Raw genomic sequence first — 17,682 nt, forward strand, 5'->3', positions numbered from 1 at the left:
ATCTATAATTTCCTCCAAAATCAATATGGCTCCCTTAAAAATGGCTGGAAGCATTCCCTAAAACTGGGTGTATGCAAAAAGTTATTGTGTGTCAGAGAAGAAGATAGCACTGGATAAGGGATTGCATTTCACTTTGCTGAATTACTTGGCATGCTAAAGACAAAAAGCAGTCAATGATCATCAGGCCGCATCCGGCACCTTCTGGCACTTAGCTAGATAAGGCAGTATGGAGACAACCTGTCCCATAGGCAGTAGGCAGCTAATATGCATTTACAGAGTCATTCCCAAGGTCTGGAACAACAGCAGACATCTATTGCTCATTCAAATAACAATAGTTTGTTGAAAAGAGACTTTCTCTGCAGAAAAAAAAGAAAAGAAAAAAGAAAAGAAAAAAAAAGAAAAAAAAAAAGAAAAAAAATGAATTGCAAGTATTGCAATTGCAAATTGGCCCACTTAATTAATACCTTTGAGACACACTGGGAGTTTTCAATGGGACTGTAAATATTTGCTCTTGGGCAGATGAAAAAAAATAACTGATTCCTTTCAGACCCTTGTTTGTCTGAGCTCTTAAAGTTTTTCCATGAGAAAGACACTCAAAAATACAGTTCTTAGACTTCCGTTCCTGTTCTTTGCTGTCTCTTCGTATACTAGTTACGCTGGAGATCGAAAACAGCCAATTTCCTTGTTAGTCTTGCTCATTGATATCCAATGTGTTTGTTCCCAGGTCTAACAGGGTTATTTATACATAAGCCAGCTTTGTTCTTCTCTGTTCAGATCAGTTTTCTCATTATGCTAGAGTCCAGTTTTATGATAGCTAAGTTTCTGGTCTGCAGAATCTTATGAGCTCCACTGGATACACAGCAGGAGGAGAACGCTTCTGTGCCTGTGAGACAAAAGCATCTGACAAATGTGAGCACAGTGCAGAGTACAAGGACGGCAGCTGGACTGCTTGCACCAGGACAACTATGTGGAGCTGTGTTGTCTTAAAAAAGCACAATGCCCTGAAGGCATTGAGGCCATTGAGGGATTACAGTCCCATTACAGTACTGTAGGGAGATCAAAAAAGGGAAAGCAAGGATAACCACTAAAATACAAAAGGGAGAGCAGCCCACTAGTTTATCTCTCTGTTTTTCATCTGCCAAAAATTGCAGAGCCTTTTGCTTTTGCCTTTTCCTGTGGTAAAGTCATGGAAATCAAGGGGGAAAAGCAGCTGTTTAGCTTTACTGCAGTCTTTTGGACATCCACTTTTCTAAACTTGTTTCTCCCAGACTGAAAAGGCTGAAAATATTTTTTTTTTCTTTTCCATCAGGTGAAGAGCAACTCAGTTCATAAAATGTTCAGCAGGCAGTACAGATTTTAGGTACTCAAGATGAGTTGTGAGGCAGGACTTGAATAGCAGTAATCAATATAAAATAGACTACTCAATTGGTTTCCGCTTTATTTTATTCTGTTAACACCATGTAGGATTTTTTTTCTAATGGAGCAGAAAAACAAATGCCCTAATGAATTGGTGTGAGCAGCATTAGTAAAGAGAAAGAAAACACTAAATAATTGGTTGAATCTCTTGACACCCCAGAAAATAGTACAAACAAGCTTGTCAGACAACTGACAGAGATTCGGACACAAGGGAAATCCAGTTTCCTTTTAAACTGTTTTTCTACCACACGGTAGTTTTGCCTAGCTTTCTGCTGCAGATTTACAAAAAGCATTCATCCTCCAGCAAGGCAGCTCTTCTAAATCCATGTAGCTGGCTTCACATCTGTAACACAGCCAGAAGCCTCTGCTTTCAGCAAAACTGATGGACACTGTGGAGTATGTGCTTCAAGGGATCACAGAATGTACCAGCTTGAAAGAATTGTTGAGTGTGTGTTGATAAGCTGGACCAGCTTTGTTATATACCTGGGCTGACCTGCTGCAAGGAAAATCATTTAACAACAGTTTTATATTCTCTGTGGCTCGGTGACAGTTGCCTGTTTGGTGCAAACAAGAGGAGAAAGCTAGTATTTCAGGCTGACTCTGCACAGGTTAGAACATGATGCTGTGTCACTAATTTTGAAAGTTTGCAACTGTATCTAGATGGAAACAAAACACAGAACATAGAAGTCAACAAAATAAATGAAGTGTAGCCTTGCAGGAACTGACTGAGATGCAAGGACATGGCTTACCAAAAACCATCACTTCAGCCAACTATGGCCAACATGATCCTAAGTTCAGGAGCAAGAAGGAGACGAGAACAGACACCAGAAATGACATCTGGTGTTTGGCTTCCAGATGCAAAGGAACAGGAAAAAATACCACCTGGCCTCCCTTTGGGAAGTGAAAAGGAAGAAACTTGCTACGTCTACAGGGCAGGGGAATTGCAAAACAGAGGCTGGCTGGTCACAAATATGGCTGGTCACAAATATGGCAATTATGGAATAAATCTGATAACGAGCAAGGCTTTCTGGAGAGAGATGGACACTAGGCTGGTGGAGTCTGGAGAAAGAAAGCTCACTCCACCGTGGGGATAAGGTTTCAAACCTTGACTGTATGATGATGGCATTTGTAGTCTATGCTTTCAAAATAGGGCTTGTATATCAAAAAAGCCAAATTCCTCATAATGGGTGGGGTGGAGGGGTTGAAAAAAAAACACGATTACAAATACGTGCAAGCATTGAGGACTTTTCTTGTTTAATAGGGAGCTACAGTAACAACAACAACAATGTGCTTTCTTTCTTTTATTAGCAAAGCTGCCAGTTTCTTGATGTTTCAGAAAAATGAGACATCTGCTGATAATTTACAAGCACAAAAAGGCTCCTCAAATGAACTTTCAACAACAGTTTATGAAAATACCAAGAACCTAACATGATGAACAATGATCAGCTCTAAAAAGGAAGCTTTTGACAATACAGTTCCAGTACAATTATGTAATACTTAAAAGTCAATAAGCATTGGTTATTGGTTGAGCCAGCCAAAGACCAACACTCAGCTTTGCAGCATTTCTGTTCTCTATTCAGCCTACCAAAGCATAAGGGGAAGGTTGTAACCATTAACAGCTTTCCTTATCTCACTTCTCGATATGGGACAAGACACTGGCCATTCAAATACAAACCTAGCTGTGGAGACTTGAATTTGAAAAGGTTAGTTTTTCAACCTTTGAAAAGGTTGTGATTTCACAACATTTTAAAGCTTAGCAAGGTATTTCCTAATCATGTATCAGAGCAAATATTGATTGCATAGTCCTGCTAATCTTATAGTTCCTGCTACATTTGTGGTTCTGTGCCCTGCAGTGCCTGGCATTCCAGTTTTCTTGTTTTCCAGAGTATGAACCTGTCTGAGATGTGAAAGGGCTTCATGCTGGCTCTTGCACCCAAGCTGCCTTTCCAGGGCAAAAGGATGTTGGCAGTAGGGCATTGCATAGGGGTCAAGATATTGCTAAACTGGGCACCCAAAACCAAGAGATGAAAATTGCTATTGAGTCCCAAAATTTAGATGTATTCTGTATGGGCACTATGAGTCTTCCTAGTACACAGAAACTTGGAAACAAATTTATTTGTCTGATCCAGTTTTCTCCTGTAACATGTATACATGCATACACCTCCTTCATTTTCTGGGTTCTTGGCATTCACAGAGGCTGAAAGAGCCTCTGAGTGTGTCCATGCGAGCGTGCGTGTGCACCTTGGTGTGTGAGCTGGTAAGGCTGGAGTCAGAGCAGGAAAGACAAAGCCCAAGAAATACACACAATATCTCCCCTCAAGGGAGCAGCATTTTAGCAATACTGCTCAGGATGTAAGTAGGCTAGAAGTCTGTTGCTTCCTTATGCCAAGATTTATTGCCTTGTAATGCTTTCACTAACAATTTTTTTGTACTATAAGCCAAAACTTTTCAATACTAATTGAAGGACGGTGGGAGGTAAATCACTGAAAACCTCTTTTACCAGCAGACTGCTTATGTACTGCAGAAGAACACTTGGTGAACATAAACCCATTCAGCCTTTCTGCATTTTTCTTAAATTGTTCTCACCTCTTTTAAGGGTAATATATTGTACTACATTTGTCCTAGTTGCCTCACATTCCTGCACCATAGTATTTATTTTTATTCGGTAGAGACACTTTGGAGACTCTGTACTACCCACATGGTGATTTAAAATCAGTTGCATATTACTATTAGCAGGACAAACTCTATTACATCTTTTTATGGCAATCAGTCTATAACTAGACTTGAACTCACGGATCTTTGCCATACTGAAATTTCTTGATTCTTTCTATGCAGCGTCATTTCAGGACACCTGTGTAGTAGATTGCACTATTTGCTGTGCAGTATTGGAAAAATTTGATGGCAATCTTCCAGATGTGGACCCCCAGTCCATTAGAAGCACATTACCCTGCTGCATTTTGGTATTTCTCATGTTATGGAAAATTTTTAAAAATTAAGACTTGAGACCAATAAGAACTTGAAGGAGGTTGTTACCTACAGTGATTGCTAAGGCATCAGTGCACGGAATGATCCAGAGACGGTTCCCTTTTGTACATCAGGTCATTGTGTGTGCCATCACCCTTAGTAGGATGTCCCTTCAAAATAGGTGGTGTGGTGTGAGAAACACTTGACACAGCTGTTACCCAGATGTGCCCATGCTGTGTGTAAACAGCTCTCTTGCAGACTAGCTGGCATTTTCCCCACCATTGTGCCTAGCAGCTTTAAAAAAAAATAAAAATAAAAGAGGGAGGGAGGGAGGGAGGGAGGGAGTGTCAACCCTCCACACCTGTGTGCTACAACAATTTTGATGTGTACAGCTTGCTTTACTGGGACATGTAAGTGAGGTTTCCCTTGCCACATACTTTTCATCTCTACTCTCTCCCCTGGGGATACACTATTCTAGTTTTGGTTTATTTTAATTTATTGCACAAACATGCTGCTTCCTTACTCCACAGAGCCAGGGCAGTGCCCAGCAGCTAGGCCTGGACGAGCCCAAGACCCATCTGACCACCCCTGCCCGTTGTGCCAGGGCGCGGCATGGTCCGCATCAGAAAAAAATCAGAAAAATTGCTTCTCCTCGCTTGCAGCCTGAAGACATTTTGATAGCATCTGGGAGATTGTGGAGGTCTCTTCCAACCTAGATGACTCTGTGACCCTGTGAACAGCCTTACAACACCTTGTTACTGTCGGAGAGGACTGGCTGGTGGGAGCTCTGCAGGGGCTTTCTGCTGCGTCAGCTCGCTGCGGGCTGGTCCCCCATCAGTTCCCAGGGTTGTTCCCTCAGCAAGAGCATGCAGAAGAGTACGTGGGAGATCTCTCACCTAATGGCATGTTTCTTTCCCTCAGATTACAAGGTCTTCATTACAGCTGAATTATTTGCTTCCCAGTCATAATTGGCTAAAAACAGTAACGTGCTCAAGCACAAAGCATGCAAGCACTCACACTATGGTTCAAAACACCTTTGGCAAATAAAGCTGCAACTGCACCAAGCAGAGAGAGATGCACTTTGTGCTCTAGACTCTCTTTGAATATTTGGCATTATTTTAAACACACTGTAAGAACAATTCTTAATTTTCCTCTACAGGCTACTGTGGCTGGCAAGAACTTCATTATTTCAACATTTATGGGACATTAATAAGGCAAGTCTTCTGAAGCTAAATCATAAATAGGTTAATCACTGGGCATAGCACAAAAGAAGCAGTACAATGAAGATAATACTGCAAGCAACTGGCTAGTGATTTATGCTTACAACTTGCCTCGGACGAGAAGCAGCAAAACTGTTGAATTGTGTGCCATCAGCCTTAGTTTGAGAGAGATTAATGGAGAAAAAAAAAAAAAAAAAAAAAAAAGATTGACTCTGCTCCTGGCAGGGTCCATTGCACTATGGTAACATCTGAGCTCTCAATGGCTGTAGATTTGTGCTCTTACAGATAACCTGGTGTTTTTTTAAATTTTTAATTTTAAATAAAAAACACCAAAGAAACAGCAGTTAATCTGGAGTCTCTAGAGAGAAAATGTTTAATGCAATGTCCCTTTTCTTACTGAAAAACATTATTCGCTGCTTTTCTGAGTAGTCACATAGGATTTTCTGAGCCAAAGGATGTTATCAGAAAAAAGTTTTTTCTTGGTGTCTGATGTATGTAACAGCACTTCATAAATAATCATTTTGGTACTGATCCAGCAAAGCACTTAAGTGAAAACATTAAGCGCATGAGTATTTCCTAGATTTCAGTGGGATTATTTGTATATTTAAAGATGAAAACATGTTGAAGTGTTTTGCTGGATCAGGTCTCTCCAGTATCCTGTTGACACCCCCCCACCCCTCCACTCGCTGGTGGATCATCTTCTTCTGTTCTTGAAGAAGTCAGGCAAAATGCCTGTTGGTTTCAGTAATGCAGGATCAAGTTTATCATCTTTTTTTTTTTTTTTTTTTTTTTTTTTTTTCCTCGTGCATTTAATTGGACTTTCTGTAAACTGAAAGGCAAAACTTTCAGTAACATCCACAGATCAAAGCTAAGACTATGGTGAAAGTGCCTTATGAATATCTTACATTTCACCCTTTAAAAGAGGTATTCACAAACAGATACAAATGACCTCAAAACCTGTTGTTGAGAGAATAAGAAAATAAAACTCAAAAATATATCAAATTCAAGTTGAGTATAGGGCATCTCCGGAATAGTGCACGATGCCCAAAGTAGGAGGAGTGCCGGGGAACAAGCTCTTTTCAATGCTCTTCTCTCAGGGTGTTTTGTTTGCCTCCTCCACTGGGAAGCCCAGGTTTCTCTTCTGCCTTCTGGAAAGCAGAGAGGTCAACACAGCTAGAGAAAGGCAGGCTTTTGAATTCTGCTTTCCTTCGCTGTTGGTGAAGGTTGGGGAATATGGGAGAGAAGAGAGCTGGATTTTTTTATACTTATCTGACCTGGCAGTGCTGGTGGTTGGAAGAATCCTGCTGTGTTTATTGAACAAGCTGGCTCTGGGATTTACTGAGGGAGAAGAAATCTCAGATACCCAGATAGATAAAAACTTTTCTAGCCATAACTGATTCACAATAAGCAATACATGGAAAAAGCTTGGAGTCAGAGTACAAGAAAGAGGGAAAAATTGTGCGTGCTATTCCCAGCCCCACCACTGACTCACCATCTGATCTCTACCAGGTCTCACTGCTGCACACACCCCTCACAACTTCCCTTTGTAGAAAGCTGGAATAGTTGGTGGCAGCACTGCTTCCCTCTTTTCAGATCTGCAGTGAGGCTTAATTGAAAAAGGTTGTAAAGCATTCTGCTACTCACAAATGGGGAAACTGTAGGAATGGGAAAAGCAGAGATGTCTGACAGTTTTCTGCCTATTTGATCAAAGAGATGAAATTTCTGCAGGCTGCAGATGTGAATCTTCTTGAACATGGATTAACTCCTCTATTCCTGATGATTTTTCCTTCACATCTTAGGAATACACTCCAAATATTTTGCGTTTTAGCTGTCAGTAGTCTATGTCTCCCCAAAGTAAGTCAGAGGCTACCTGAAATCTGAAAACACTCTGCACCCTGCTGAGCATCAGAACTCTTAATGGAGGGCTTCTGAAGTGAGATGTGACAGCACCAATCCTGCACACACAGTCCAATACAGACCTCTTCACTGACTTAGCTGAAAGCTGCTGGCACTCTGGGAGAAACTGGGCATGCTGGAGATCCCAGACATGGGGCAGGCTATCCTGTGATCTGCAGCTACAACCCACTCCCATCCTTCCACGCTCCCCAAGCTTTCAGGGACCCTACTGTGTGCCAGGTATAAAATACAAATTCTGGGCACATTGGCTGCTCCTGACAGCTGTCTCCATGGCAGGGGCAATTCCCACCATCCACTGAGTACCTGCCCGCTGTCCATCAGAGAAGGCAAAAGAAGTGACGGCAAAACACAGATATCTGACATCACTGGTGTCCAGGGGCATACAGAGGACAGCAAAGGTGATTTTGTGAAAGAAGCTGGGAATTTCCACCCAGTTCCCAGTTCCTCCCCACAATGGTATCTCAGCAAATACCACTAATGGGCTGACTATAATTTGAAATTCTTTCTGGATGTACAGTGCTTTAGAGTATTAATACATTGTAAATATTAATTAAAAAAACATTGTGTTCAGACAAAAAAAAAAAAATAGGACTGCTCTTTTTTAATAAAAGTTTTTCCAATAGCTCTAGCTGGCAATGTCAGTGAGAGGCAAAGCACCAAATGGGGCAATAGGAGTGAACTAGCTTGTTGTCAGGGAGGACTAGCCCCTGAGGAGTGTGTGGGAAGGCATATGGGAAGCCTGCACCACAGCATGGTAACTATTTTCTCCATTGCTTTTAGCTGGACACTTGACTGTCAAATCTGCACCTGGTCCACCAGCTAAAACTGGATTGTTAACAATTACGTAAAGCAAAAGTTAGCGAGAGTTGAATCTCAGTTGTTAAACTGCTCGGATGAAGAGAGACAGGTGGGTGCAGGGTAAGATGAATTGTTTGCAAGCACTTCTTCAGACTTCCTAAAGTTGCATAGATTTGAACATAACCATTCTTTTGCCTAAAGATAAGAGCATATCAATACTACTTGCTATACCAGGGCCTAAATGATTTGAAATGAGATGGCTATTGCAATTTTTGGTTTCTGAAATCTTGATTACAAAATCTAAAATACTCAAAAAAGAATGATGATTTCAGTGCTTAAATAGAATTTTTACAGGTAAGTTTTGAACAATTTTTTTGGAACAAATTTTTGTGCAGTTACTTTAAAAGCATAAGGTTTAAAAGCATTTTGCATGCTGTAGACAGGCACAATCAGCTCTCTGAAGACAGTTTAGTAGAAATGTTTAACTTGATAGTAGAAAGAAATCGAAAATTGCACGGAAGAAATCTCACTGTCTGTGATCATTGCCAGAAGAAACTGTCTAATTTCCTGTGGTATTTACATTTAAAAATATACAACCAACCTCAATACACTTTTTGTTATCCTTTAGCACAGCCTGAAGAGAATTTATAACTCTCTCTCTATTTTACTTACAGAGCATGAAATACTTGCAGAGCATGAAACACTTTGAGCCAGATTCTAATATTCCTGTTTACACTGAATAGCCCTGCAGTCATGCAAAGTTACTTCTCGGAGTAAGTTCCTGCAGTTTGAGATACTCAGAACCTCAACCCTCACACATCCAGGTACTGAGAAGTTGTTGCCAAGTCATACTCCAAAATGTTGAAGTCATACAAAAATGACAGGCTGATAAGGTAAAGATTCACATTTAATAGAATTAGAAAGGGCATCCGAAATAATCTTACTAATGAAGCATCTGCAGTACGCAGTTAGCTCTGTATATGACTCTATAAATACTGGGATCCCCCTTCAATCAAGGAAGGCCAATCCCAGCTCTCTAGTACATACCGTCTTTTTTAGGCTGGTATTACTGGCATTTCCTTGTCACAGTGTTTAATTTTAACTGTAAGGCAGTTAACTCAGCCAGCTAATACTGCACAAGGATGAGAATCCATTTCAGATTTGCAAAGCTTACATACCAGCTGCAAACTCTACCTTATCCACATATCTGTAGTCTTTGGGCGGCAATCATTTCCACTGCGACACCTGACATGCGTGCGTCAAGCTGATTCAAGAAAACCCCTCTGCTGTGCTCTTCCTTCCAAAGTCAGTGCCTTTTTGATCTTTCTAGGAATGAGCAATTGTATATTGTCTCCAGAAACCATTTTAATCTTTTATACATATATATATATATATTTATGTATATAATTACCTGGTATAATTCAGCTGCTTGCCAGGGAAAGTTTCCTTGAAGAATTACTTCCTCTGTCAAGAGAAAGTGTACACTCCAGATGAATAAAATTAAGTCTCTGCACAGACCTTTTCACTGTCATAGAAGTAGGGAGTAACTGGGTCCAACTGGGTTTTGTCAGTGTGGGGCAAGACTCTGTCTCTGCCCACCTTGCTACTGGCGATTGTCTCCTACGCTCTCCTGCCTGCTCCCTCAGATGGTGAACGTGGTCTTTGGTCTTGCAGAGGTTTCTCTTGAGGGATGTGATGAATTACAGAACTATTGAAGCATTTTAGATAGTGTGGGAAAAAAAAAAGGGGGGGGGGATTTCAGGAACTGCCTTTTTTTATTTTTGGGGGGGGGTAAAAATCCAAAATGGTAAATGCTAATAAGAGCTGGAAGAGTTAAGCTTTTAACTGTGAGCTTGTAGGTATTCTTACTGAAAACAAAGCCAAAAGCTCTTCTGGAATCAATAACAGAGAAACAAGCTACAGAAAATATAATCAAAAAATTAATAATGTAACTGTTGGAGTGGATAAAACAGAATTTTGCAATGATGAAGCAGTTAATGAAAAAGAAAGGTTAACTGGGGTTATTTTGTTAAAGGACATGACAGTACACAACTTTATTCAGAATGGCCTTATCTCCAGACCTCACAGCTGAATTAAACACAAAAAAAACTGCCGTGTCTGATATTGACCTATAGTTGTGTTATCAATACTATGAAGGACTGCATTTCACTGTCAGTAACACGTTTTTCTGCATGATATCCTACATTTTCTTTTTAAAGCACCTTCCATGGGATGGGAAGCAGAGCTCAGTCATTAAGATGTAAACGTGGCTGGGATTCTGAAGAGCAGCATTGCACAACATTGGTTTCAATATTGCCATGCTTTGGGTTTTAACATATTTTTTAATTGTAACTGTCTTCTTGAGGTCTGCAGCACTAAATAAGATCATGAGAATGGAAAGAGAGAAATTGTTTGCTTACTTCTTTTTCATGGGATGCACAGTGCTGGGAGGAGGAGGAGGAGGAGGAGGAGGAGGAGGAGGAGGAGGAGAAGGAGGAGGAGGAGAAGGAGGAGGAGGAGAAGGAGGAGGAGGAGGAGGAGGAGGAGGAGGAGGAGGGGAAGGAGGAGAAGGAGGAGGAGGAGGAGGAGGAGGAGGAGGAGGAGGAGCGAAGGAGGCCCTTGTTTGGAGAGTGCTGAGGCAGGAAGGTGGAGGATAGGGGGCCTGGACCCTAATGTGTTCTCAGGAGGAGGGGAGAGACCGGCCAGCTGAGTGTTAGAGTAATTCAGACTTGTGAATGCACCTTGGGGTTCCGTAGTGTCTGAGGTCATGGTGCTACAAACCGCAGGCACACTGGGAAATAAATGGGTCTTCTGGAGAAAACGTGCATAAAAGTGAGGAATTAAAAAACATATTTAATCCCTTCCACCTGTGTTATGCATAACCAGCACCAGAAGTGAAGGAACCTTTACATGTATTTGCTTTGAAGCCACTGGGAAGGAAACACTGCCTTTTTCCAGAAAAGTGAATGAATAACATATTTCTGCAAGTCATGTCTGTCGCTTTGGCAGTGCCAGAGTCTAGACAGTGCCTTTTCCCTTTAATTGGGAAGGACAAGATGGGAAGCGATGGTAACCATCCCCACCCCCATCCCACTCCCATGTCCCCCTCCTCCCTCCCCCACCCCAAGAAAAAAGAAAAAACCATAGATTTACATTTAGTTCTTCCAGGGTGTGACCTCACTCCTTTCGCCAGCCAATTCCCAGTAAGAAGGGTCATTCGCAGGTGAAGGAAATGAAGAGGTACCACCGTATGGACAGAACTTGTGACCCGATGACTGACAAGAGCTAGCATCCTTAGGAAAGATAAACAAGCATTAAAAATTGCTAAGAAGCTAGAGGGGCTTGGGAAGGAAAATGGAAGTTTATTAGGTCAAATGTTAATTGAAATCCCTCATTGCTTTTCTACATACCTGAGGGGTAAATACATATTTTAACATTCTTTATGATAAACTGAAATGTAAATGATTTGGTCCTGTATGAAGGTCATTAGAAAGTGAGTATTAGATATTTTCATCTGTAAACAAGCTTGTAAAATTACCAGAACAGCCATAGACACACAATCCAGCTAACAGAACTGGTTTTAAAGTCCAAAGTTTTTATGTAAAATTTTTATGTATCCTGTTTGGGAAATCTTTCTGTTAATCTAACATCAGAGATGCATAATTTGTTAGGGAAAATCCTTTCTAATTCTGCACTGGAGAAGGAATACCGTCTTGCAGTTGGAGAGATTCTAATTATATGTTTAGTCTCTACTGGGCAAGTTTAACAAATCCAGAGGTACAGTAACGATGAAAGTTTCTAAAATGAAGTAAATGAAATGACAGTTTCCTTCCATTTTCTGTGATAAATTTAAGATGTGCTTAACTTCAAAGCAAGAAGAGTACTTTTAAAATGTTTTAAATCGAGAAACTGCCTCTAAGGTGTGTAACTGAAATAATAAAACACATGCAAACTGATTTTTTAAATGGTGTAGGAGAAAGTATCTTTAAGATTTTATAAATGGGTTCCTTTATTAAGATGCTTATTTTGCACTGAAATCATGCAAGTGTACATAGCACAAAGCATCAATATTCTTCCCATCCCAGACATGCAAACAAACATGTGAACCTTCATCTTGTTTTACAGAAAAGCATGTTTTTATCCAATTTGGTTGTTGTGTATTTTCTCTTCAATACATGTACAACTCACTGGCTGTCTAAATAACCTGTATTCTGCTGTACAGGTCAAACTAATAGAAGGTTAATAACTACCAAGAGTTTTAATTCGCTATTTAGATAAAGAAAACAATACTGCAAATACTTGAGTATATCTTGTTCAACATTTTTTCAGATTTCTCAACTTTAATTACATTAGAAAATAGTGAATGAAATATCTATAATTATAATATGGTTATTCCTTTTATTTGTGTATTGTATCAAGACATGTTTAAAATCAGTTAAAATATACATGCAGAATTTTAAGGTTATTTTAATATTAAAGGAAATGCTATTAAGTGCTGAGTATGCAACAAGATACTTACATTAAAATTATTTTATTAAATAATAAAAGCACTACCAACATGTAATGCATGGCATCGACTGCATGTAAGTCCCTGTCTGCTTCCTGATTTTCACAGTGGTAGATCCCATCCATTGAAATGCCAGTTTGCATCACAGGGTAGAAGCAGGAGGGTTTTCCTGCTTTTCTCAGCTTTGAGTACTTGAGTTACTGGACTAGTTGAATGACATAAAATGAAAAATTCCCTCTGACCCTTAGTAAGATTCTCAGAAATGATCACTTAACTTTGCAATAAATTTTAATTTCAGGTATTGAGTAGTGACTTTCTCCAAGCAAATGACCAAAAATTCTTTATGATTCTGGAAGCACGTAAGGAGAATAATATTATGCTTTCATGTTTAATTTATTTTTACAGAGTATATTAAGTTTAGACATAAATCTAGGTTCTCAAGTTTAAAATATTCTTAATCAATATGAATTTTGTTTACATCAAGAAAATACTAATAGAAGAAAGTAAAAGGTGATGTTTTTCTTAGCGTTATTTTATGCACTTTACATACTTTATTTCTGAAATGTTTAATTTATTTCTGTGTCTTCACTCCCCTCCCTCACTACAAAAGTTCACATCTCTCCATGACATGTATTGTCATGTGGATACCTTACTCAGATTTTGAATAACAGGTTAATAGTTGTGCCTCCTTATAACCAAACAGAAAACGGAGACAGTGAATTTTTAAAGTGCCCCCAGTTTGAGAGGAAAGCCTTGCCAAGGTAGCTGGTGCACCTCTGAGATCCTGCCGAGTGCTGACAGGCAGCAGGGTTTTGTTGGACCACTCAGACAAGCATCTTGGCAATGCCTGCTTACACAGCACAAGGAAACGATGCTACCAGCTCCCCGAGCCACTGGGGGTAGCGCTTTGGTGATGTCTCCCTTCCTTCCCACATCTTCGCTCAGCACAAAGCTGTGACAACCTAAATCAACATATGCTGCCATATGTTCAGATAAACCCATCATGTTGGATTTCTCAAGTCATTATTTTGTAATAGAAATAATGCTTCAGTTAGAATGAAACCGATTTGTGAAAAAAATGTATATATATATATTTCACTGCTATTTTTCTATCTAAACCATGTATTGGCTGGTTACAAAAATAAGTAACTAAGGAAAGATTGCAGATCTTGTCTCAGCTCTGCTCTCTAAAAACCATCTCACAAAGGATATTTATCTAATTTAAACTGCAGTACTTTTAGATGCAAATATCCACCCCATTTACTTATTTTAATGTTATTTTACATCACAGAAAGCAATTAACTAAAATTCTTAAACTCAGATTTAAATCATAGATCAAAATACCACTGGTATATTAAAAGAAACACTTTGGTATTTGTGAAACAGTAAAGCCAAACAAAATGCTTCCAGCCCACCGTAATGTTTTAGCAATATAATGCAGTAAAATGAATAAATACCTTAGCCTCAAGCACTGTGACAGCCACACAGAGGGTCCAAGTGAACTATCCGTAATGTGTTCTTCAAATTTCATTCTACATAAAAGTATAGACTCGCTTAAGAGAAAGGCATTTTTCTGAAAAATACATGGGATCATAACTACTGCTCGTTTTTTAGCTAATTTGATAATAAAAAATAAAGCTTTGCTTACATACAGAAAAAATATACATTTATACAGATTTTCCATAAACGGTGTCCATTTTACTATGTTAAAATACAGCTCTCAGAATTTAAGATGTAAATGGATATTGTAGCTGACTTCTAAACTATGGAAAGTAATTTTATGGAAAGCTTTAATGAAAATTGTAAAAGATCTTTGAAATGCTGAAGGCTTACATTTTAAGAAGATTGTAACTGCAAATAAAACACTGCCTATGCATTGTAAATGCAATAGCAGTTCAATTTTTTCTCTTTCAGACAAGAATAATGATTAAAATACATGAAGCCTTTAAAAAAATAAGGTTCCCAGTCATGCACATACACACCCAGAAAGCCCATAAGACATTAATAATTTTAAAAAGAAACATGAATATCAGGAAAATAAGGTGCTCGCAAGATACCTTTTCAGGAAATAAGAAAGGAAGAAAGGAAGAAAGGGGAGGAGAGAGAGAGAGAAAGAAAGGAAAGAGAAAGGAGAGAAAGAAAGAACGGCTTCTTCAAATTTATGTGAAGGTCTAATCACAAAATTGCCTCTAAAATAATTAAGCTTAACCAAATAGACAGTAAGTCAAAACTAAGATGTTGGCTCTGTAAACTGAGAAGGACATAAAGCATTTTGCAGTCTTTCTTTATGCACGTCTGTTGTGATTAGCATCTCACAAACCCAGGCAGCAAACTTCAGACTGGGTGAAAATGCACACATCTGCAGAGTTTGCAAAGATACAAGACGCTGGGAGAACACGAGCAACAGGGCAAATACTAACCTGAAAAACAGAAAGCCAGGAATACACATGCAAAGGCAAAAATATATCCAAGCCCGTACAGAAAAGATTATTTCAGTATAAAAAGTTTCCCTTCTACCTAGGTCTTCATAGCTCTTGGCGTTCTCGGTGCGTACAGGCTGAGGCTATTTCCTTCTTGGTGGGCACAATGGTGTCAAACGCAGTTCTTACACGGCTTATTGAAATCACACACGCGAATAGTCCACTCTTGGTCTAAAACACAAAACCATCTGTTTCTTAAGCAATGTTATGCCACATCTCTGAGTCTCAGCTTTCTTCAATACATTTCTTGACGCTAATCATGAGAATCCTCCCCTCGTTGTCTTCCAGGGTCTGTATATTTTACTCCAGAGGCTTGAAAACTATTTGAGGCTGAAAGAGCAAAGACATTGGAATCCACATCCACTTGGCAGGTATCTGCACGGATTTGTGGCAACAGCAAATCTTTCAGAAGAGTGGCTTTTTTTTTTTCTTTTTTTTGTTTTCTTTTCTTTTCTTTCCTTTTTTTTTTTTTTTTTCCTATCCTTTACAGGGGATACCATCATAAAAATGGTTGTTAGTCCTGCTTATTTGCCATCATTTCTGAAGTGCAGAGCAGCTCTCCTGTAACTCTAGGTCTTTATTACTGTGTAGCTGTTACAAAGGGTAAGTTCATGTGCTCATCTGCATAAAAGAGGAAAAAAAAAGTTCTTTGAACTATTGGTACTAATCTTTCAGAAAATCCAACTAAAGCTTTATACCAGCTTTTTGAAAGAATGCATATAGGCTTATTTGTGCAGGAAAACACTTCTCTCATAAGCCTACCCATGGAAAAGTACCTTACATGTGGGCTTTTTCCCACATGGGTACCCGAAAAACAGCTTGTACCACAGCTGACACTCAGCCACATGAAATTCCCCTTGGGTCTACTGGTTCCTCTGCATCCACCTGGAAGACCTCTGATCCCATCCCATGGCATTACCTTTCCCCATATCTTCAGCTGCAGGTTTTTGTTAGTTGCAGGGCTGGGCAATGTGTGGGTCACGGGGCTGGAGGTTCTGGGCCATGTATCAGGCCCAGCAGGCTGAGGGGGAGCCCACGTGGAGCTCGAGCTGGGCCCTTCTCCAGTGATCCAGGTGGGACCGCTGAGATCTCCGTGTTTAAATATACGCTGTGCACGTATTTTACAGTACCTCCCTCTATTTTTACATTTTGAGGTTTCAGCTGTGCTTCTTTGTTATTTGAAGGGCTATATTGGCTGTTATTAAAACAGTTTGGTGGTTCATCTGTACCATAAACCTGTAAAGAGGCTTCAGCAGTGGCAGCCGGGCAGAGTCCTGGGCCCAGCCCTGCTGCTGCAGGCACCGGGAGTGGTGGGGGCCTGAACCGATGCCATCCTCACCTCAGACACCGAGCGGTTGCCTCCTCCATCTACTTTGCTCACAGGAGGCAGGGTTTGCTTACCACTCAGGCAGTATGGAGGACATTGCCAAATTTTGCTTGGCTATAATTCTTTTTTTTTTTTTTTTTTTTTTTTCCTACTACATTCCATGGCTTGTAAAAATGCTTTTAAAAGACTGAACATGATTCTTCGCTTTCCCAACTGGCTCCACTTCTCCATTTTCTCCATTTGCAACAAATCATTACTTTTTCCCTCTGTCTCCAAAGGAGCTGAAATTAACGGGCTTATTTCAATGAGTCAAATGAGTATAGTTCCATTATAAGGTTGCCTGGGAATGGTGCCTACCAGAAAAAGTTGCTTTAGGATTGTTATTACAGTGCCAGTAAGGGGAGCTCAAGTCTTGTTTACAGTAGGTCCTACACTAACTGTGTCTGCTAGCTCTTAGGTCTTTTTTAACCTTGTGTGAGAGCGGAGCAGCGGCGCACACAAGACATACATGCACCTGCTGGCTCTTGTTGGTGGATGTGGAGATTATTCCAAAACGCAGAGCAGAGGAAGGTGGGGGCAAACTCCTTGCTACTTGCTGACAACAGCACAACAGGCCGTTTGGTTTTATGGTGAAACCAAGGACCTGGGCTTTTGGGCTTTATCTATTTATTTATTTATATGTTTTAGTGAAAACTGTGCAGGTACTAAAGTTGAAAAGACCACCTTTACCAAGCTGGAATAAGTTTTGATCCCCATGCCAGTGCCCAAAGAGAGTGAATGCCTTTTCTCCCGAATTCCCCTCAGCCGCGGGGATTCCTCTAGGCGAACCACAGACGTAAGAAAGCCCAGGTCGGAAGGGACCTCGGCGATCGTCCTATAAAACCGGAGCCTAGGCAAGGCGCTCTAACCAACACCCTGCCCAGCCGAACCCTGGCATCCTCCAGTGTCGGAGCGCGGGCGGCCGGGGCTGAGGGCAGTCGGGCCGAGCCGGGCCGGGCGGCACCGGGGGTCGAGAGCGGCGGCGGGGCTGCCGCTGCCCCCCCTCGCCCGCTC

The 17,682-nt window shown here is 40.4% G+C and overlaps 1 protein-coding gene across 1 annotated transcript in view; it reads left to right on the forward strand.

The window, feature by feature from the left end:
• The first annotated feature begins 16,101 nt into the window (after nucleotides 1-16,101).
• The window catches only part of AR (androgen receptor), a 58,775-nt gene continuing 57,194 nt past the window's right edge, over nucleotides 16,102-17,682 (forward strand). Inside the window, exon 1 of the mRNA XM_035324166.1 lies at nucleotides 16,102-16,105. Within this exon, the coding sequence (XP_035180057.1) occupies nucleotides 16,102-16,105 (4 nt within the window). The remainder of the gene's footprint in view (nucleotides 16,106-17,682) is intronic.

This window comes from Oxyura jamaicensis, chromosome 4, assembly GCF_011077185.1.
Source record: "Oxyura jamaicensis isolate SHBP4307 breed ruddy duck chromosome 4, BPBGC_Ojam_1.0, whole genome shotgun sequence".
NCBI classification, from domain to species: domain Eukaryota; kingdom Metazoa; phylum Chordata; class Aves; order Anseriformes; family Anatidae; genus Oxyura; species Oxyura jamaicensis.